Source organism: Lipotes vexillifer, unplaced genomic scaffold (assembly GCF_000442215.2).
Source record: "Lipotes vexillifer unplaced genomic scaffold, Lipotes_vexillifer_v1.1 scaffold134, whole genome shotgun sequence".
Classification (NCBI taxonomy): Eukaryota; Metazoa; Chordata; class Mammalia; order Artiodactyla; family Lipotidae; genus Lipotes; species Lipotes vexillifer.
In genome coordinates, this window is record NW_006787464.1 from 2,516,543 (window position 1) to 2,533,634 (window position 17,092).

Sequence of the window (17,092 nt, forward strand, 5' to 3'; positions counted from 1 at the left end):
TTTCCCTACTCACATCATAGTCACTCTTGTTACTACAGAAAAATCCCAAAGAGGGAGAGCAACCAGAGATTGTTGGGGTAAATTGATAGCAGCCATGATCAAGGTTTGCGGAGTGAAAGAAAAAAGTCGTAGGTCAGCATGTTGTGTTTTACCAGGCATCATCTGGTCCACCAGTGTTTTATTGGTGCTGGACAATTTTCATCATTTGCACCTGTGCTTGTCAGGAGCTCCTTATCTTCCCCACCACATTCTACCCATTGGGCGAGGCTGCCCAAATCACACCAGGCCAAGAACATATACTTTAAAAAAGTCCTCATCTGCACTCATTCCACAGAACACTAAAGATAAGAGCCAGGCAAAGAAGAGGTGTCTCTAATCCTGCTCTCTGATTTTTGGAGGCTCCGATTAAAGCCTGAATTATGTGGGAAATGCATCATGTCTATGATGTTTGCTAACACCCTTTTGTGTGCGGAAACAGTTTTCTCTGTACTACCCAGTTTCTAAAACTCCCCTCCTCAAACAATATGAAGAAAAACTCCGTATGACAAGACATTTAAATCTATCAGTAAAGTTTTCTTGTATGTTTCTGCTTTGTCTGTATGTACACATAACTGAAACCAGTACATCCCCATTAGCAAAGCTATATTATGCAATGGATAGATTCTCCTTAAGGTTCTCCAAAACCTTATTATGGTTTAAATAGGCCACAAACACAATGACTGCCTGTCTTCCTTTGGCCTGATTACCTGGAGTGTGTGTTTAGTTAGCTGTTTATGAAATCTTCTATTACCCAAGCCTGTTGACTGATCCATCATTCTCTGACTAGGTGTCTGTTCTCTCTTCCTTTTTGCTGATCACAGAGGCGCAGCCCGGTAAGAATCCTCAACATTTTTACCTTAAACATGTATAGAGATAATTCTTGCCTAGGCAAGGTGGCCAGGTTGGCTTCTTGTTAAATTTATGATAACCAAGTATGAACGAGGCAGATGAATTAGGTTTAGTGGCTGAAAGTCTCTGGTCTTATATGTGTCAAGAGCATGTTTTAGGATCATCAGAGCACTTTTCCATAACAAATTAAACTAATAAATAGGTACCCCAACTCCTAGTGCTAAATGTAAAAAACGTGGTGTTGTGTGTGTGTGGGTGTGTGTGTGTGTGTGTACAAGGGCTGGAGATTGTCCAGAAATCACCATAGAAATTTATAGCAAGATGATAATAAAGAATAAGAAAACTGTAAGGCAAGTAAGGAAAGAATTTGTAAACCACATTGTTTTTAAGCCTGAATTTAATATAAGTCCCTGGACCATAACTCAAATTGTTCAGTGTACTGATATATAGTCATACACAATCATAATTTCTATCTTGGGAGGAAGAAACATACTTTCAAGTCAGTCTTTCTAGGCTGTCACATATATATTTCATCACTGAAGGCAAATCAGTATTAGTTTGCACAGTTCAAAGTAAATCTGTCATTTTCCTCAGTGTGATAAATTTGAGGCAACAAGAAGAGACTTTGCTATGTTTGAAATGACCTGGACCTGCCCAGTCAGTCCCTTGAGAGAGGAAATGGAACTGAAACAATGCTGTCAGAAAGTAGGCCTATGCCAATTTGATCAGTCAGTTACTACTTGAGACAAATACTCTGCGCCAGCTGACAAGCTGTGGTTCTCTGTTTAAGCCACGTAGTTGATGATCAAAGATAACACCTACAGGGACTATGTGGCTGATTCCAATCCAGCAGTGGGGTCACAGCTCAGATTATGACAAGTTACTCCTTCTTTTAAAAAAAGAAAAAGAGTGAATTAACTAAGGCAAAATGCAGGAAGTCTATTCACAGTCTGCTTATAAAGACAGTCCTTGAAAGGAAGAAAATGTGGTCACTTGGGGAAGAGAAGGTTTCAGGATTCAATAGGCTTTTTTCCTGAATGTGCTTTATGTGGTCGACATCACCTTAACCTTGTTCTAGAGTTGTCCTGTTTCGACAGCAAGGCCATCAAAATCTGTATGCCGGATCATGGGACAATGGGACTTTCTTTTCTGTTGCTAATGGTTTCCTGCTTATTGTTTGAACATCTGTTCCTTTCTAAATTGATATGATTTTATTCTTTCTAATTTCTAAACAACAGTTTTCTTGCATATTTCTGCCATGTCTTGCTTCCTCTTCACTGATGATTGTTCATTCATACAGAATATTTAATAAAATATTACAGAGGCTTCTTGTCTAGTGCCTCTCAACAATAAACACCTATCAAATGAATTGATACACGGGGAAATGATGAATACCAATGAACACCAAAGAAGCTTTGTATCTTTCTTGGTTTCATGAATATTACATTATAAATAAAGGGGTAAGACAGAGACCAAAAGGTCTTCAATACAACTTCTGGGGTCCCCTAACTCCTGAATTTCAGGTCTCACTATACTAGGTAGGTCCTATTCCCTCAGTGTCAACCTCGTGATTGACTACTTGGACCTAACGCCTCCACCTGATCTTTTCCTTCAGACTTTATTAATAAAAATCTGACAATCTGAGGCTCTCCAACCTAGAAAAACATTTTTAACTCCATTTAAACAATTTGTTCCCTTATTATTTTGTCTACAGAGTCTTATTTTCCAAAAGCCAACCCACATCAAAACTACTATAATGACCATAACTGATTTAAATGATCATATTTGTTTTAAATATTTATTAATTTAAATGAACATGTTAATTTACACATACTGATTTAAAGTGTTTATCTATTAAAATAAATAAAATATTTATTAAAAAGTTTTTACTAATAATGTATAATAATCTCTATATAGCACATATATGCAAGTCACTAAAAAACATCTAGTGGATCCTTATTCAGTCTGAAACTGCTCCTCTATTGTAAATGAGTTCAAAATGAGACAAAATTCTGATAAATCCTTAGGAAAGAGGGAAAGAAGCTTCTTATAGGTCTGTTACAGAGGTGCTACATCTTGTCCTGAGTTGTTTATGTTATCACTTGAGAGAAGAAAACATCTGTGACCACCATGTTGAGCCTTCACCAAAGTAGGAAAGTAGAAAAAACTGTGTTTGATTATCACCCACAAAACTCATAGTCATACCCTTTTGTAAACTTTCTTATACTTCCACTTCCCCAACCTGAACTCTGCCCCTGTCATTCTCCTAAGGAGGCCCTGCCAAGCCATGTCCCATCTTATGAGGCCACACTTCTAGTGGTCTGTTTTTCTGGAAGCATCACATGCTAAGGACCTTTCACAGCAGTTTTGAATCAAAACTTGAATCAATCCTCTGTTGTCAAAATAATTTGCTCCTAGGGCCTTATAAATCTGAAAATGTCCTTCTCAGATTATTCCTGACAGGGAAATTGTCATTCCTATAGAATCACAGTTTCTTGAGCTAAAGGAAGGACACCCAATTGACACCCAATTGATAGGTTGGTGCCCCCATGGCAGGCAAGTGAAAGAAATTGGGGTAGGGAGGGCAGGTGGGAAAGAATGGAATTCTCTGGTTCCCTGAATAGAACAGCCCACTCAGTGGTAATACCTTCAAGTTTTCCTTCTTTTTAACATTTTCCACATGTATCTTTAAAAATTGCATTCGTAAACTAATGACTGTTTCTACAAGCAACTTATGGACCCCATCTGATAAGAGCAGAGAGTACTCCTCATACAGCCTGTAATTTTTAAACATCAAACATAAGTTAAACATGGATTTACCTTCTTGACTGCTAGATTTCAAGGGTTTTTTTTTAATAGACTATTCAATATTTGCTTAATTTACCAAATCTACCCAGGTAAGGGTTTTTTTCTGGTTTGGAAGACTTATTATTTACTCTCTTTCCTCTCTGTAATCTTTGAATAAAATGAAACATTGATTTATATGTGTGTGTCTACAATTTCCAACTTGAATGCAATTCTGAGAAAAAATTCATTTTTCCCCAACTGCATTTCTCTGAGTTCAGTTTAATTGCAATGACAGAAATATACATATTGTACATAACATATATGTGGTCTTAAACCTTATAGTGTCTATTTCTAATTCTAGGGTGCAATTAAAAGGAACTTATCCAGTAAGTATATCTTAGCTACCAGAAATAGAGTATGATTTAAAAGAAGGAACAGTTCCTTGGATCTTGGAGCATATATACATTTGACTTATACACTCTTGGGCTTGATTTTTAAGGCTTACAAATGTCTTACTCTTACAGCAAAGAAATCTTGTAATGATAAAAGAAATCTTGTAATGATAAAAGGGCTCAGTGGGTTCTGAATGACTAATGTTTAGATCCTGAAAGTGAATATGTTTTTGGGTAAACATTGCTATTTTCTTCCTATATTTGTCAACTCTTACTGTATCATTTGACTTTAGAAATGAATTTAATCAAGTGTGTGTTTGCTGATTGGGGTAGGGAGAGGAGGAGGGCTGAAGGAACTGAAGGTAGATGCAACTTACCCATTTTTGTGTTATTTGATGTGAAAATCTTAGTAAACCAAAGCGATATGAAATAGGTTATAATATACATGTGGCATGAGTTTCTTCTGCTGCATACAGCACATTCTAGGAAATTTTAAATGAATGGTTCCTAGTTAAAGGTATAACATTTTCTTGGCATTTCAAGAAAAGAACAGGCAGAGAATGCTGGATTCATGCACTATGTACATATGGCCTGGCTTATTATTCTCTTATGGTAATTGAAAAGCAGAACTGATCAAGGCAGCAGGCATTCAAAGAATGGTGTGCTCTTCCACTAAGCTTTACGGTGTACACATCTTCCATTTGCTGGCTTATCATGGTAATTCCCTGGTTGATGCCAAAGAAAATGCTACTACATAGGCCTAATATATGGCTGTTGCATTGCCAGGGGAGAGGGTTTGTTTTCTGGGTTTGTTTTGCAAAGTTTTCACATGGAGTTGCTTATCGATGGGACTTAAATCCCTAAGTGTTTCCAAACATAGCTCATAAGACATAAAAGAAAAACAATGGTAAAAATATGCCTAAAAATTCCCTTTGTCCTGTGCATCAGGTGAAGAAATAGCGAGACCCAGGCGTTCCACACCAACTCCAGAACTCATAAGGTGAGCATGAAAAACACTAGTTGTGTTTTATGCAAGGTATCATACACTGTTAACAATGAAACAAATCTCCTTTGGGCTAAAGTCTCAGCATCTAATAACAAAGGGCCTGCCCATATGTGTATGTCACAGCAGTTTCAAATATGTTATCATTTCTCCTAAGTGCAGCCTGAGGGAGACCTTTAGGAAAGTACTCTGTAGTCATCTAAAGTAAGATCTGTCAGAATATGGAGCCCCTCACTAATGAGAGGATTAAACGTCTACATGAAGACGTCATTTGGTGTCTGGAATACTGATCTGAAATATGATTATATTGCCTTACAAAGAGTAGCCTGTTTAGCTGGCTACAATTTTGTGATACATTCTACCTGTCACACACCAAAGGAATCTTCTATTTTGTTTTTTGTTTTTGGCAAAGCATTGTGTTTTACACTGTGTAATCCTTGGGATAAGTAAGTATTGTGCACCTAAGCAATGTTTCCCCCAAAGACTCCTATTTCTATCTAAAGGCTGGATCCTTTTAATTTTCCCTCCTTCTCTAACCCCTCCCCTCTCCTCTTCACCTCTTATCCCCCAACACACACAGAACTCATGAGGATCAATGAAGGGAATCAGGTCTGGGGAAGAAATGGAGATAATTATGCAGCTTTTCTTTAATAATCAGTTTAAGTAATAATTAGTAGAAAGGATGAGCGTCTAACTTACTACCTGTCTTTCCCCCCTGATTTCTCAATGCTCTTCTTTTTCTAATGTGCAGTATTAAGGTATTAGGAAGTTATAATTAGCCAACTGTGCGGGGCGGTCAGGGGAGGATGGAAGTTAGAAGCTGGTAGACTCAGTTTCTTATTCAAACACAAACTCCCTGGTGGCTTGTTTCTTAACTTCCCTGTGCCTGACTTTCACTAATCATAAACCCACATTAACTACAACACAGAGATGTCGTGAAGACAGATATAAATGGTTTTTGAGATCTTAAGAGAAGGTGCTTTGCAATAAACTGTTATCTTTAATAATCTCTTCTAGGTATAGAGACTCAGATGCTTTGAAAGAGTTTCTCTTTTCATCTTATTTCTGTTGGACCAGCCCCTTGGGCCCCCGTTAAGAATGAGGGATCTTACCTCCTACTGATCCTTTTGTCCATATACATTTGACCTCTTCATAAATATACTTTTTAGCCCCTCGGGAGCTTGAGTACATACATATATATGTACATAAGTGCACACACATACATCAGCCTTACTGTGGAAAATATTTGAAAGCTTTATATCTTTTTTAACATTAATATTTCCTTTCTCTATGTTTTGCTGTAATGTGTGTGATTCAGCAGAAAACCTCCAGATGACACCATGGCACTTGCTCCCCTCTTCGGCCCACCATTAGAATCAGCTTTTGATGAACAGAAGACAGAAGGTAGGAAAAACTCTGTATATCTATAGATTTGTTTTTCCTTTCAATAAAGTATAACTTACCTAGAGTAAATGTGTTTTGAGGCATGTTTTTAATGTATCACCAGATCTTCATGTGAAAGGATAGTTCTGATCTAGGTGTGCTCTCAGCATGGGAATTTGGTTTGCAGACCTCTAGCATTTCAGGATTTGAAACTTTACTTCCAGAAGTAGCTAAGAGCTAACAAGTTCACTCTTCAAAAGAGGTCAGTAAGAATTACTGCAAATCTTTACAACTCACTGGATGGGGAATAAGTGTTCTATTAGCCAAACAGCCATTATTATGGAGCCAGACCTTCAAATTCCCCATCATAGTCACTGTCATTGTGATATAGCCTCTTTGACCACATTTTCTCTCTTGTCGACCTCATCAGTGAAGGTGTCAATTGTCTTACTCACACAATAGACACTGTTTGCAGTTTCAAGACCCAGGAATGACCTTAAATCATTTAGCAACTTAGAAATAAAGTGTTATGGGAGAAATATCATTTTGGCTGTTATTATTGGGTTTACCTATTAAATATTTATTCCTAGAGTTAAATATTTTAACTTTTAAACATTAACCATTTTTGGATGGCTGTGAGTAATGTATACCTTGCTGACATAAAAGAAACTCTTTATGAAAGGGATCCAATCTATTCCTAAAATGTATTTATATCCAATGCATGGATCTCCAGCAGCTATATATTTGATAATATGGGATGTTTTTATAGAAATCATCTGATTTAAGACCACTATGGTTATGTACAATCAAAGATGATTTTTCTAGGACCAATTGGTGAAGGAAATTAGATATAAGTGTTAAGGACAACAAGACTTCAAAGCATAGTAAGTAGGCTAAGATACAGTGATAAAGAGACTCCAAAGTACAGTGAATTAAACAGGATAGAATTTTATTTCTGTTTCATGTAAACAGCCTCGAAGTACACAATGTAGGACTGGTTGGGTGGCTCTTCTATTCTCCGCATGTGGCCTTCATCTCTGGGTGCAAGGGGGCTGCTCCAGCTATCACCATCAGAAGAAAGTGGGGCAGGGGAGGACCCATGGAACTCACTGCCAATTCTTGTAAGAGCAAAACCTGGAAGAGACACACATCACTTCCAACCAGAGCCCATCAGAAAGAATTTAGTGCCATATGGCCTGCTTAACTTTAATTGTAGAAGAAATGGAGAATGGATCCTGGGAGATAGCTAGCAGCCAGCCACAGCTGAATATTTTTCAACAATGTAGTTAGCAAAGTGTATAAAGAACATCCCTAAATACTCCTTCAGTGATTTAAATGTCTACAACTTAGAATCCATAAATAAAGGTGGCCCTGTGGTGTGGTTCTCAGTTATCTTATTAACTGATCTGTGATCAGTCTCACTTTTAATGACATGAAGTCATGTGTAGTGACTGAAGGTGGGATTTGATTTGTTGCATTTGAATCTACCTATTAAAAAATCCCATAACATTATATAAACCTGATAGACAAAATAGAAAACAGTTCATAAAAATCAAAGTGGTGTCCCACACTGAATCTACGAAAAACCAAATGCTACATCACATCTTTGAAGAATGTGTGCTTTCATGTTAAAACAAAACAGAGCTAAGACCATCATTGAGGTTTATGGTGGAGAGGAGATACACACCTGAACTTGTCAATGAGCCTGTCTTGATTGTTCTTTAGGTGGTTTCAGCCCCTGAAGTTCTGTAAAGTTCCAACATTTACACCGAACATACTAGCTCTTCCAGTATCTGCACCTACTTTTCTTATCTACTCACTCTTACTTTCTTTATTGATTCTTCTATCACTAGTTTACAAGGCCTGAGAGGAAAGTGGATATTTTTGGAGATAGGAATGCATGCCTGGGATCAGATCTTAGCTCTGCTACTTTCACCATGTATGTCATTGAGCAAGTTGTTTAATCACTGTAATCTCTGGTTTCCTCAACATCAACCACATGGTGGTGTGGTGAGGACTAAAATATATAATAATAGCTACTGGCCTTGTGATAAGTGTTTTACATGTATTTTATATACATTATATTTATATACATTACTTCCTTTAATCCTTTTAGTAACTCTTTGAGATTGCTCTTATTATCTCTACACTGAAGGAAGGGAAGTTCAGAGGTTACACGAATTGCCCAAGGTCCTAGAGTAGGCATAGAGGCTGGATTCAAATCCACATCCAACTGACTTCCCAGCCTGTTTTACAACCTAATGAATTACAAGCAGTACTTACACAGACCCTGGCACATGACAGGTGCTGAGAAGAGCTAGTTCATTACAGTGTTACCATAGCAACAACCAAAAAAAAAAAAGTAGAAGAAATATTAGATTCAATGCCCTTAGGCCTAATACCTAATTGCCCTGATTTACTTTAGATGCCTAAGGACTTATTTATTTTTCTGGTTCTCTTAATATGTTCACCAAACATTTTTTGAATAATTTAATTTCTCTTTATGATACTGTAAAAGGATTGTTTAAAGACCCCATAAGATGCTTTAAAGGTGGGAACCACTGTACAGAATTCAGGCATCTTCATTCTTGAAGCCTATTCATAGCAAACTTTAAATAAACCAACTTAAAACAAATGTCCATGGGAGTAATGCCTGGATTTTCAAGTGGGTGCCAGAAAGGAGCCAGTACATGTATTGACATTTAGAATGTCCTTAAGTGACCAACCAGGAAAAGAATGCAGACGCTCTGTTTTGCAAGTTTTTATTTAGCTATATGTGCACACACAGACACCCCCTGCGCACATGTGTGTGTGCGCGTGCACACACACACACACACACACACACACACACACACACACTCTGCTCCTCTGTCCATTCTCTGCTTGAAAAGAATGAGGAACAACACATCTCTAAATTAATTTGCTGGGACTGAGGGAAGACAGAAGTAATTTTGTGAAACTCAACTTTAAATTGAAATTTTAAGTTCTAAACTCAGGACGTTTCTTTTTTAAACTCATCCTGGGAAATTTTCTTTTTATGTTTCCAGTTCTTTTAGATCAGCCTGAGATATGGGGTCCAGGCCAACCAATTAATCCAAGCACGGAGTCGCCAAAGTTAACAAGGCCTTTTCCCACTGGAAGTAAGTTATGTGTCTGCTCTGTCTGGAAAAATAAGTGACTCATTTTACTGTCTGCCTGCATAGTGAAATTAGGCAACCCTTACAAAGTCTACATAAGCCACATTTGGACTGTTTAACATTAAGAAGAGATGTTATCCTGATAAGCTTTAGAGTTACAGGGGCCTAAGACGGTTGAGACAGGAATAATATAATAAATAAAGCAGAATAAGTAACTTGGAATCATAGCTTCTTCTGACATCCCACAGGCTCATTCATTCGTTCAATAGGTTTATGTAGGAGTGATAAGCAAGTGAACTAAAGACCCTGCTATGCTCCAGGCATGGGCTAGCACACAACACAGAGCTAACCAAATCAGATAAGGTCTCTGCTAGGCCTACAGAACAACTGAGGCTGCAGAGAATAGAGAGGACACATTGAGAGGAAAGAGGGATAATTGGAGAACAAGAGAAATGATGCCATATGGTAGAGAGAAGCTGAGACAGGAGATCAGGGCAATTTCATCTCAAAGCAAAGAGAGCCATCATCTCCATTTATTCCAGAATGCCCCCAACCCTTACTCCAGGTGGCTGGGGAAAGAAGTCCTGAAGAAAAAAGTGAACTCATCAAATCTACCAAATATAGCAGTGAGAGGAAAACATACATTTAAAGAAAGAATAAGAAAACAGCGTACCTGTTGAAATTCTTAACTTTGGCCCACAAAGTGACAAGCCCAGTTCAGAAGGATGAGTCTCTGGCTTGGGGCTATAATACAATACTTTTTCTATCTCATGGATGTTTTTTAGCTATAATTTCATCAAAGGAATCTGTTCATTCTTCCTTGATCCAAATCATTTTGCTTCAGTCTTTCAAAAATATACCCACATTTAAGACATATAACTTTGAGAAATCTTTCCAGACTCCATCCAAGCCATAATATCCTGACTCTATTAAAAAAAAACCTCCCCTGAGCCCCTACCCAAGCTGTCCTCATTGTCCTTGACCATACTCTGGACAGTAATTGCCTGTGACCATGATCTTCATTCATTCAGTAGTAAATTCCTTGAGGGCAGAGGCTCGTTGTAGTTAACCCCACGTCCTTCATTCCTAGTACAGGACATGGGACCTCATTGGTACTTGAGGCATATTGAACAAAGGAACGAATGAATGAAATGATGGTGTTATTGTTGTTACTAACTAACTTCCTCTTGACAAATTCTTATCATAAAATGGAAGAATCTGAATGAGCCCTGCTTCAATCCCTTAGCTTTGAACTTTAAAGAAGATGGATTGTTAATGGCTATTCCTTTTCCAATAGCAGAAGTATGAGCGAAAGCCCCACCCTGCCTACCTACCTAGGGAATACTGTGTAACTTAGGGAGAGTGTGATCAGCAATGCTTGTCTTCTTATCTCCTGGCAGCACCTCCACCACTGCCTCCAAAACACGTACCAGCCACCCCACCCCGAACAGGCTCCCCCTTAACAACTAGACCAGGTAAGCTTTATTTTTTCTGCTCTGGGATGACGTGGCAATCAGTAGTAGCCCCGTACCTCAACGTGCTCTTGATGTGTTGGAAGCTATAGGCTAGACTAAACATGAAACTGTTTGCGTTTAGTTTTATTGCCATTACATTTCACTATGTAGACTTCTTTTAAAGTATCACTCCCAGGTTTCACAAAAGGGTTCACTTTCCTAACTCATGTTTTCTCTGTATAATGTTGTTGAACAAAGGCCACATTTACTTGTGAGATGGAAGAAAACAAACTCAATATCAAAAGTCATTGTTCAATTGACATCTCACTTCATTGGATCTCACTGTAATGATTTACAAATTAAAAGGCATAATTTGTATTGTTCCAAGAACCAATAAGTTTTTTTCTAGAATTAAAACTGTGTCGTCCACAATGATGATAGAATGGTTCCCAGGATATGCAGCGTACAGGTAAGCTTGGGTGGTGGGAATTTTTCCCAGTAGTTATTAAAGTATTTATTATCCCACGGCAAAGAGATGTGTAAGGATGATGAAATATGGCAAGGAATTGCTGCATGCCTTTAGACAGATAATTTCTAAGGCACATCTTTACCGTCTATTAAAATCAATACTATGTATTCCTACAGTTTATTATCTACCTAGTCTTACTGGACTAGCAAGTCAAAAGCAGTAGTAGTGGGCTTCCCTGGTGGTGCAGTGGTTGAGAGTTCGCCTGCCGATGCAGGGGACACGGGTTCGTGCCCCGGTCCGGGAAGATCCCACATGCCGTGGAGCGGCTGGGCCCATGAGTCATGGGCACTGGGCCTGCGCGTCCGGAGCCTGTGCTCTGCAATGGGAGAGGCCACAACAGTGAGAGGCCCGTGTATCGCAAAAAAAAAAAAAAAGGCAATAGTACTTATTTTATGTGCCTGGGTCCTTAGAATGCAGTTCTTCATCACCTTTGGAATTCTATTGCAGCTTCATCCTTAGCTATTTATGCAGCCTGGTGAGTTTGATAGCTACAGAGTGGGGTATTTATCAACAAGAGCAAATGCAAGACATAGTCATTTATGAAATTTACATTGATTCAGACCCAAGAGAGTCATCCAGAGTGTCACAGGTAAAGGTGTTTGCAAGTTCAAATCATTTTGGCCCCTTGGATTCCCATGAATGTGTTAGAGATAAATAAATCTACCAGCAACAAAATTATAAATATTGTGGCCCATGCAAACTGCTATCCCATTTATCTGTAGCCTTGGAACCTTGAAGGTTAACTCTTTTCAAACGTGAAATATGGAAATACTAAGCTGGCTCTTATAGCTAGAAGGTTATTTAAAGGTAAAGTGGCTTCTGCTCATGCCTTGCAATTATTTAGGTAACAATTTCTAATTTAAATAACCTCGGTTTAGTAAAAGGTACACTTCCTCACATTTCAATTGTTATCAAGTATTTCCTGCCAAGCTGTAGAAGATAGTTTTAACTTTTTCTCTTATTACTGATAAGAATTAAAAAGAATAGCTAATGCTAATACTTAAGCAAAACAGACTTTTTTGTTTTGCGACTTCAGATAGATATATATCAGTTATGCCTTTGATGTTAACAGGTTAGACTTAAGAAATTATAAAGATGTTTTTATAATTTTCTTCCCTATTAAACAGGTATGTATGTAACAGTTCTAATAAGTAGTAAATGTATTCTCATTATCCTATGTGTGTGTGGTGTGTGGAGTGTATATGTGTATGTTTGTAAATATTCATGTGGGGATATCTCTTTAAATAATCTTTGTGCTGTGTTTCTGGTGTGTTCAAGGTGGAGGCTATACAACTAATTATGATGTGATAATTTTTTTTAACTAACAGATATTGTCATTAGTTTCACGAAACATTTTCATTTAATATGCCAGAGTAGACAATCTTTATCAAATGAGGGTCATTTCCAGCTATCAGTTCTTTTTCAGTTGTGTCCTCTGTATTTCAGTAGGCCAGATTTTCCAAAGGGACCTCCCTTTTGGAATTTCCAGTTCCAGAGCTTGTACACTTCTGTGAACCTAACACTGCCTTCTCAGAATGACCACACTTTGCATGCCTGTGAGCAGCCTTGGAGGGCAGTCGCGTGCTCAAGTGCTTTCGATGATGGTAGATGTAGCCAGCTCGGGTCACCCCACACAAGGGTAAATAATAGCGAAAAAGGCGATACTCATATTGTAGACGCAAGGAACTCTTCCCTCCCCTTCAACTCCAATCAAGATTTTCCATTGTGAAATATGCCTACCTAGGCACCTCACAAGACAATCTATTTACCAGGCTTTGCCTCACCCCCCTCACGTCCCATACAAATAATTTTAACAAAGTCACTTAAATTTTAAAATCAACTACTTTAACCACAGGAAATGACCAGTCAGCCACAGAGGTCAAAATTGAAAAACTACCATCAATCAATGACATGGACAGCATTTTTGGCCCTGTGTTGTCCCCCAAGTCTGTTGCTGTTAATGCTGAAGAAAAGTGGGTCCATTTTTCTGATACATCCCCGGAACGTGTTACTCCAGAGTTGACTCCAAGGGAAAAGGTGGTGTCCCCACCAGCTGCCTCAGACAACCCAGCTGACTCCCCGCCTCCGGGCCCCCCGGGCCCTCCTGGCCCCCCAGGACCTCCGAGTCCCCATCGCAATGTACCATCGCCACTCAACTTAGAAGAAGTCCAGAAGAAAGTCGCTGAGCAGGCCTTCATTAAAGATGATTACTTAGAAACAATCTCATCTCCTAAAGATTTGGGGCTGGGGCAGAGAGCAACTCCGCCTGCCCCACCACCACCCACCTACAGGACTGTGGTTTCGTCCCCCGGACCTGGCTCAGGCAGTGGTACGGGGACCACCAGTGGTACGTCTTATGTTTGAGTGTGCTTCGTGTGACCGGGAATGGCCGTGGCTACTGCAGTGTGAGCAACGCCCTCCTCCTGCCTGGCAGTTGGCTTTAGAGCTTCAGCCATCCCTCCTTTGGCGTGGGTGTCCTGTGCCCTGTGGCATGTACTAGTCCATCGAATGCTCACGGTCATAGTGCAAGTCTGTGGATGTGTCCTGCCCTGCACTCGCAGCCCTTAGGAGTGCCCTGCCTTCCACCCTGCAGATAAGGTGTATATTTTTTAAAGAAAGCTGTGATGTCATTGTTTAGAATTCAGGAAAAGTTCTAGAAAGACAGGTTTCTCAGCAAATGAGTTTCATGTTAAATGTCTGATTTCCTCATCAGATGCCTCCACGAGAGCCCTAGTTTGTTTTATTTTCATTTTTTTCCGCTTTATTGAGAAAAAACTGACAAAATTGTAAGATATTTAAAGTGTACAATTTGATGATTTGATATACACATACGCTGTGAAGGATTCCTCCCACCAAGTTAATTAACACAGTCCATCACCTCACATATTTACCTTTTTTTTTTTTTTTTTTTTGGTGAGAAATTTAAGTTCTACTCTCTTAGCAAATTTCAGTCATTCAATACAGTGTTATCAACTGTAGTCACATGTATAGTCTATGTTATACATTAGATCCTCAGACATTATTCAACTTATAAGCTTATAAATCTATGTTTGTATTTTTTTTCAAGAGTCCTAGTTTTTGTAGATCAATGCGTTTTCTTCTATTTTTTTTCTGTTTATTTTCCTTATGGTGGGAGAACTATGTTAACTCCTCTAATTACTTCAGAGAAAAAGAAGTAGGGTTTGAAAAGAGATTTTAGAGGACAGCAAAACAGAGGCTGCCTTATTGCATCCCCAGCCTAATCAAGCTGCCACTGAAACAAGCTGCTCTCTGATGTCATCATTTGACATGCTCATCAGCCTATGAGGTCAACTCTAAGTATAGTGACAGGTGATGGAGCAGTTTATCAGAAATGTACATTTTGGGATTTTAAATGCACATGTTGACATTGAATCTGATATTTTGGTTTCCCTTATTTGAAGCTTCATTTTGTGCTCTCTAATTATGAAAGGATGGGAACTACCAAGCATATCCAAGAAAGACCAAGATTTTTCTAATGCATCTTCTGTATTATTCATTCCACTGGTGCTCATGTTTGTCTGACAAGATCCTCCAGTGCCTTCCCAACTGTTCCTGTGGGTTTGGTTTAGGTTCCTTTGCAGGGGTGTCAAGGACTATTTGTTTTTTATTTTCTTTGAAAGAGGCAACCAAGTTTAAGTTATTTAGATCTAGTAAGAGACAGAAAGGAAAGGCGTTTGTCTCTATTCTAATAGTCATCATTGCTTCCGCTTTCAATGGAGTATCTTTCAGTGCTTGCTCTGGTTTGCAAACTGCTCTGTGCTTTAAAGTGAGAGCATCCAAGCCGATCAAGGAGAGGACTGGAGAGTCACCTGCACTGCACACAGAATCAGTGTTTTATATCATTAGGTGTGCCCTTCCTCCACCAAAAAGGGAAAAGAATGCAGTACTAAAATTTAAGTTTGGGAAACTATGTTAAAACAAAATCGGCAGGCTTCTTTACTATAGGACCTCTGAGAGCCATTATTTTGCCAATAAGAGCAACAGCTATAGTTTCTTGTCCAGGCTTCATGCCAAGAACTTTATGCACATCATTTCATCCTTACAACAACCCCATGAGGTGAATACTCTTATTTCCCCCATTTTACAGATCGAAAAACCAAGGCTCTTGGATGTTTAGTAATTTGCCCAAGTTTGCACAGCTGCAGGTGGTAGACTTGGGATTCACCCTCGGGTCTCTCTGATCTCAAGCCTGTGTTCTCAACCACTATGCCCTCCAGGCACTCTTGTAAGGTTTAGTGACAAAATATCCCAAACTTATTTGAGACTGACACACACCTGTACTGCACAGTGTCATCAAGATCACCAAAAGTCTTCTCTCCAAACCTACTCCTCTGTGTTCCTTTCTATAATTCTGGAGGGTTAGAGCCTCACGTCCACCCTCTATTCCTTTTTAGGTCTTTGGGGTTCTTACTTAACTGTAAAGATAATAAAGGGCCCCTAGGTAAAACCTTCAGTTCAGACCTCAACCCCAAAGAAGCTGGTTGTCCTCTGTCAAAGAGGGGCATGTTTCCATTGCCTTGGATGGGACTCTCTTTCCTGGGCCAGACTCTGAGTCTTCCGAAAGAACTTTTCAAGGAATAATGCCTTCTCTCCAGTGGCCCGGCCACTATGCTCTCCTCAAAGTAAACACCTTTGGTCGGGGGAGGGGAGCTTTGTTACTCACCCAGCTCCTCCAATACCTTACACAAGGTTCTGGGAGATGCTTGTTTGATTGAATTGACCACTGAGCTAATGAGTGACAAGAGAAGCTCTAGCTTTCTTTCTAGAATCCTTGGGAGTTTTGTTGTTTTAATGTTCAGTTTCCATATTCTTATTTCAAATTACTTTAAAATGTTACCAGTAAAGACTATTAATTCTTAATAACTGAGCTGGAAAAAAACTATACTTTGTTGGTATTAAAGGATTGAATTTCTAAGTCGAAGACTGAACTGGGCCAATGAAGCTCATGAATAAATAAAACTGTGCACCATTATCTCCTTAATTAAGTCCCAGTTTATTTGCTCATAAATCTTTTATTGATGAAATATACACAGACCGGAAGAAATGTAAATTTAGGATTAAAACAATAGGATACGGTCTCATGTTTTAAAGATTTGTAGTGCTTATCACTACCTGCTTCTTAAAACTTAACCTGATGGGAATAACTCTTCTTGTATACCTCAAACTATATTTAATTAGATACCATTATGCCTACTTTAAAAATTTCATTCACACTGAGATGACTGCCACTGACCAAGTTTAGACAGTACTCAGGCCTCGTGAATCAGAAGAGTTACCTGCTATTGAAAAAGCTTGGAAGTTAAGAATTTGCTCCAAGAACTTTAATTTCCTTATGGCAAAAGTTCAAAATACATAGTTTGGCCAACACATTGCTTTATTGGAATGCAGACACTGATTCTTGGCAAAGGCTATCTCTTCTCCTATGTGGGCTGTGTGTGCCCAGGGGATGGAATGGGGAAAGTGTTTTCTTGGCCTGCAGCAAGTTTGGAGGCCAGGGA

The 17,092-nt window shown here is 38.9% G+C and overlaps 1 protein-coding gene across 4 annotated transcripts in view; it reads left to right on the forward strand.

Moving 5' to 3' along the window:
• Window positions 1-17,092, forward strand: part of SGIP1 (SH3GL interacting endocytic adaptor 1) — a 204,158-nt gene that overhangs the window by 127,560 nt on the left and 59,506 nt on the right. For 2 of the 4 annotated variants that reach the window (XM_007460089.1, XM_007460091.1), the window contains 6 exons: window positions 861-872; window positions 4,037-4,061; window positions 5,016-5,067; window positions 6,389-6,474; window positions 9,501-9,593; window positions 10,991-11,065. In XM_007460089.1, coding sequence (XP_007460151.1) covers window positions 861-872; window positions 4,037-4,061; window positions 5,016-5,067; window positions 6,389-6,474; window positions 9,501-9,593; window positions 10,991-11,065 — 343 coding nt within the window. Of the gene's footprint in view, window positions 1-860; window positions 873-4,036; window positions 4,062-5,015; window positions 5,068-6,388; window positions 6,475-9,500; window positions 9,594-10,990; window positions 11,066-13,428; window positions 13,921-17,092 lie in introns of all 4 variants that reach the window. The other 2 variants (XM_007460088.1, XM_007460090.1) reach the window with 2 other exon arrangements.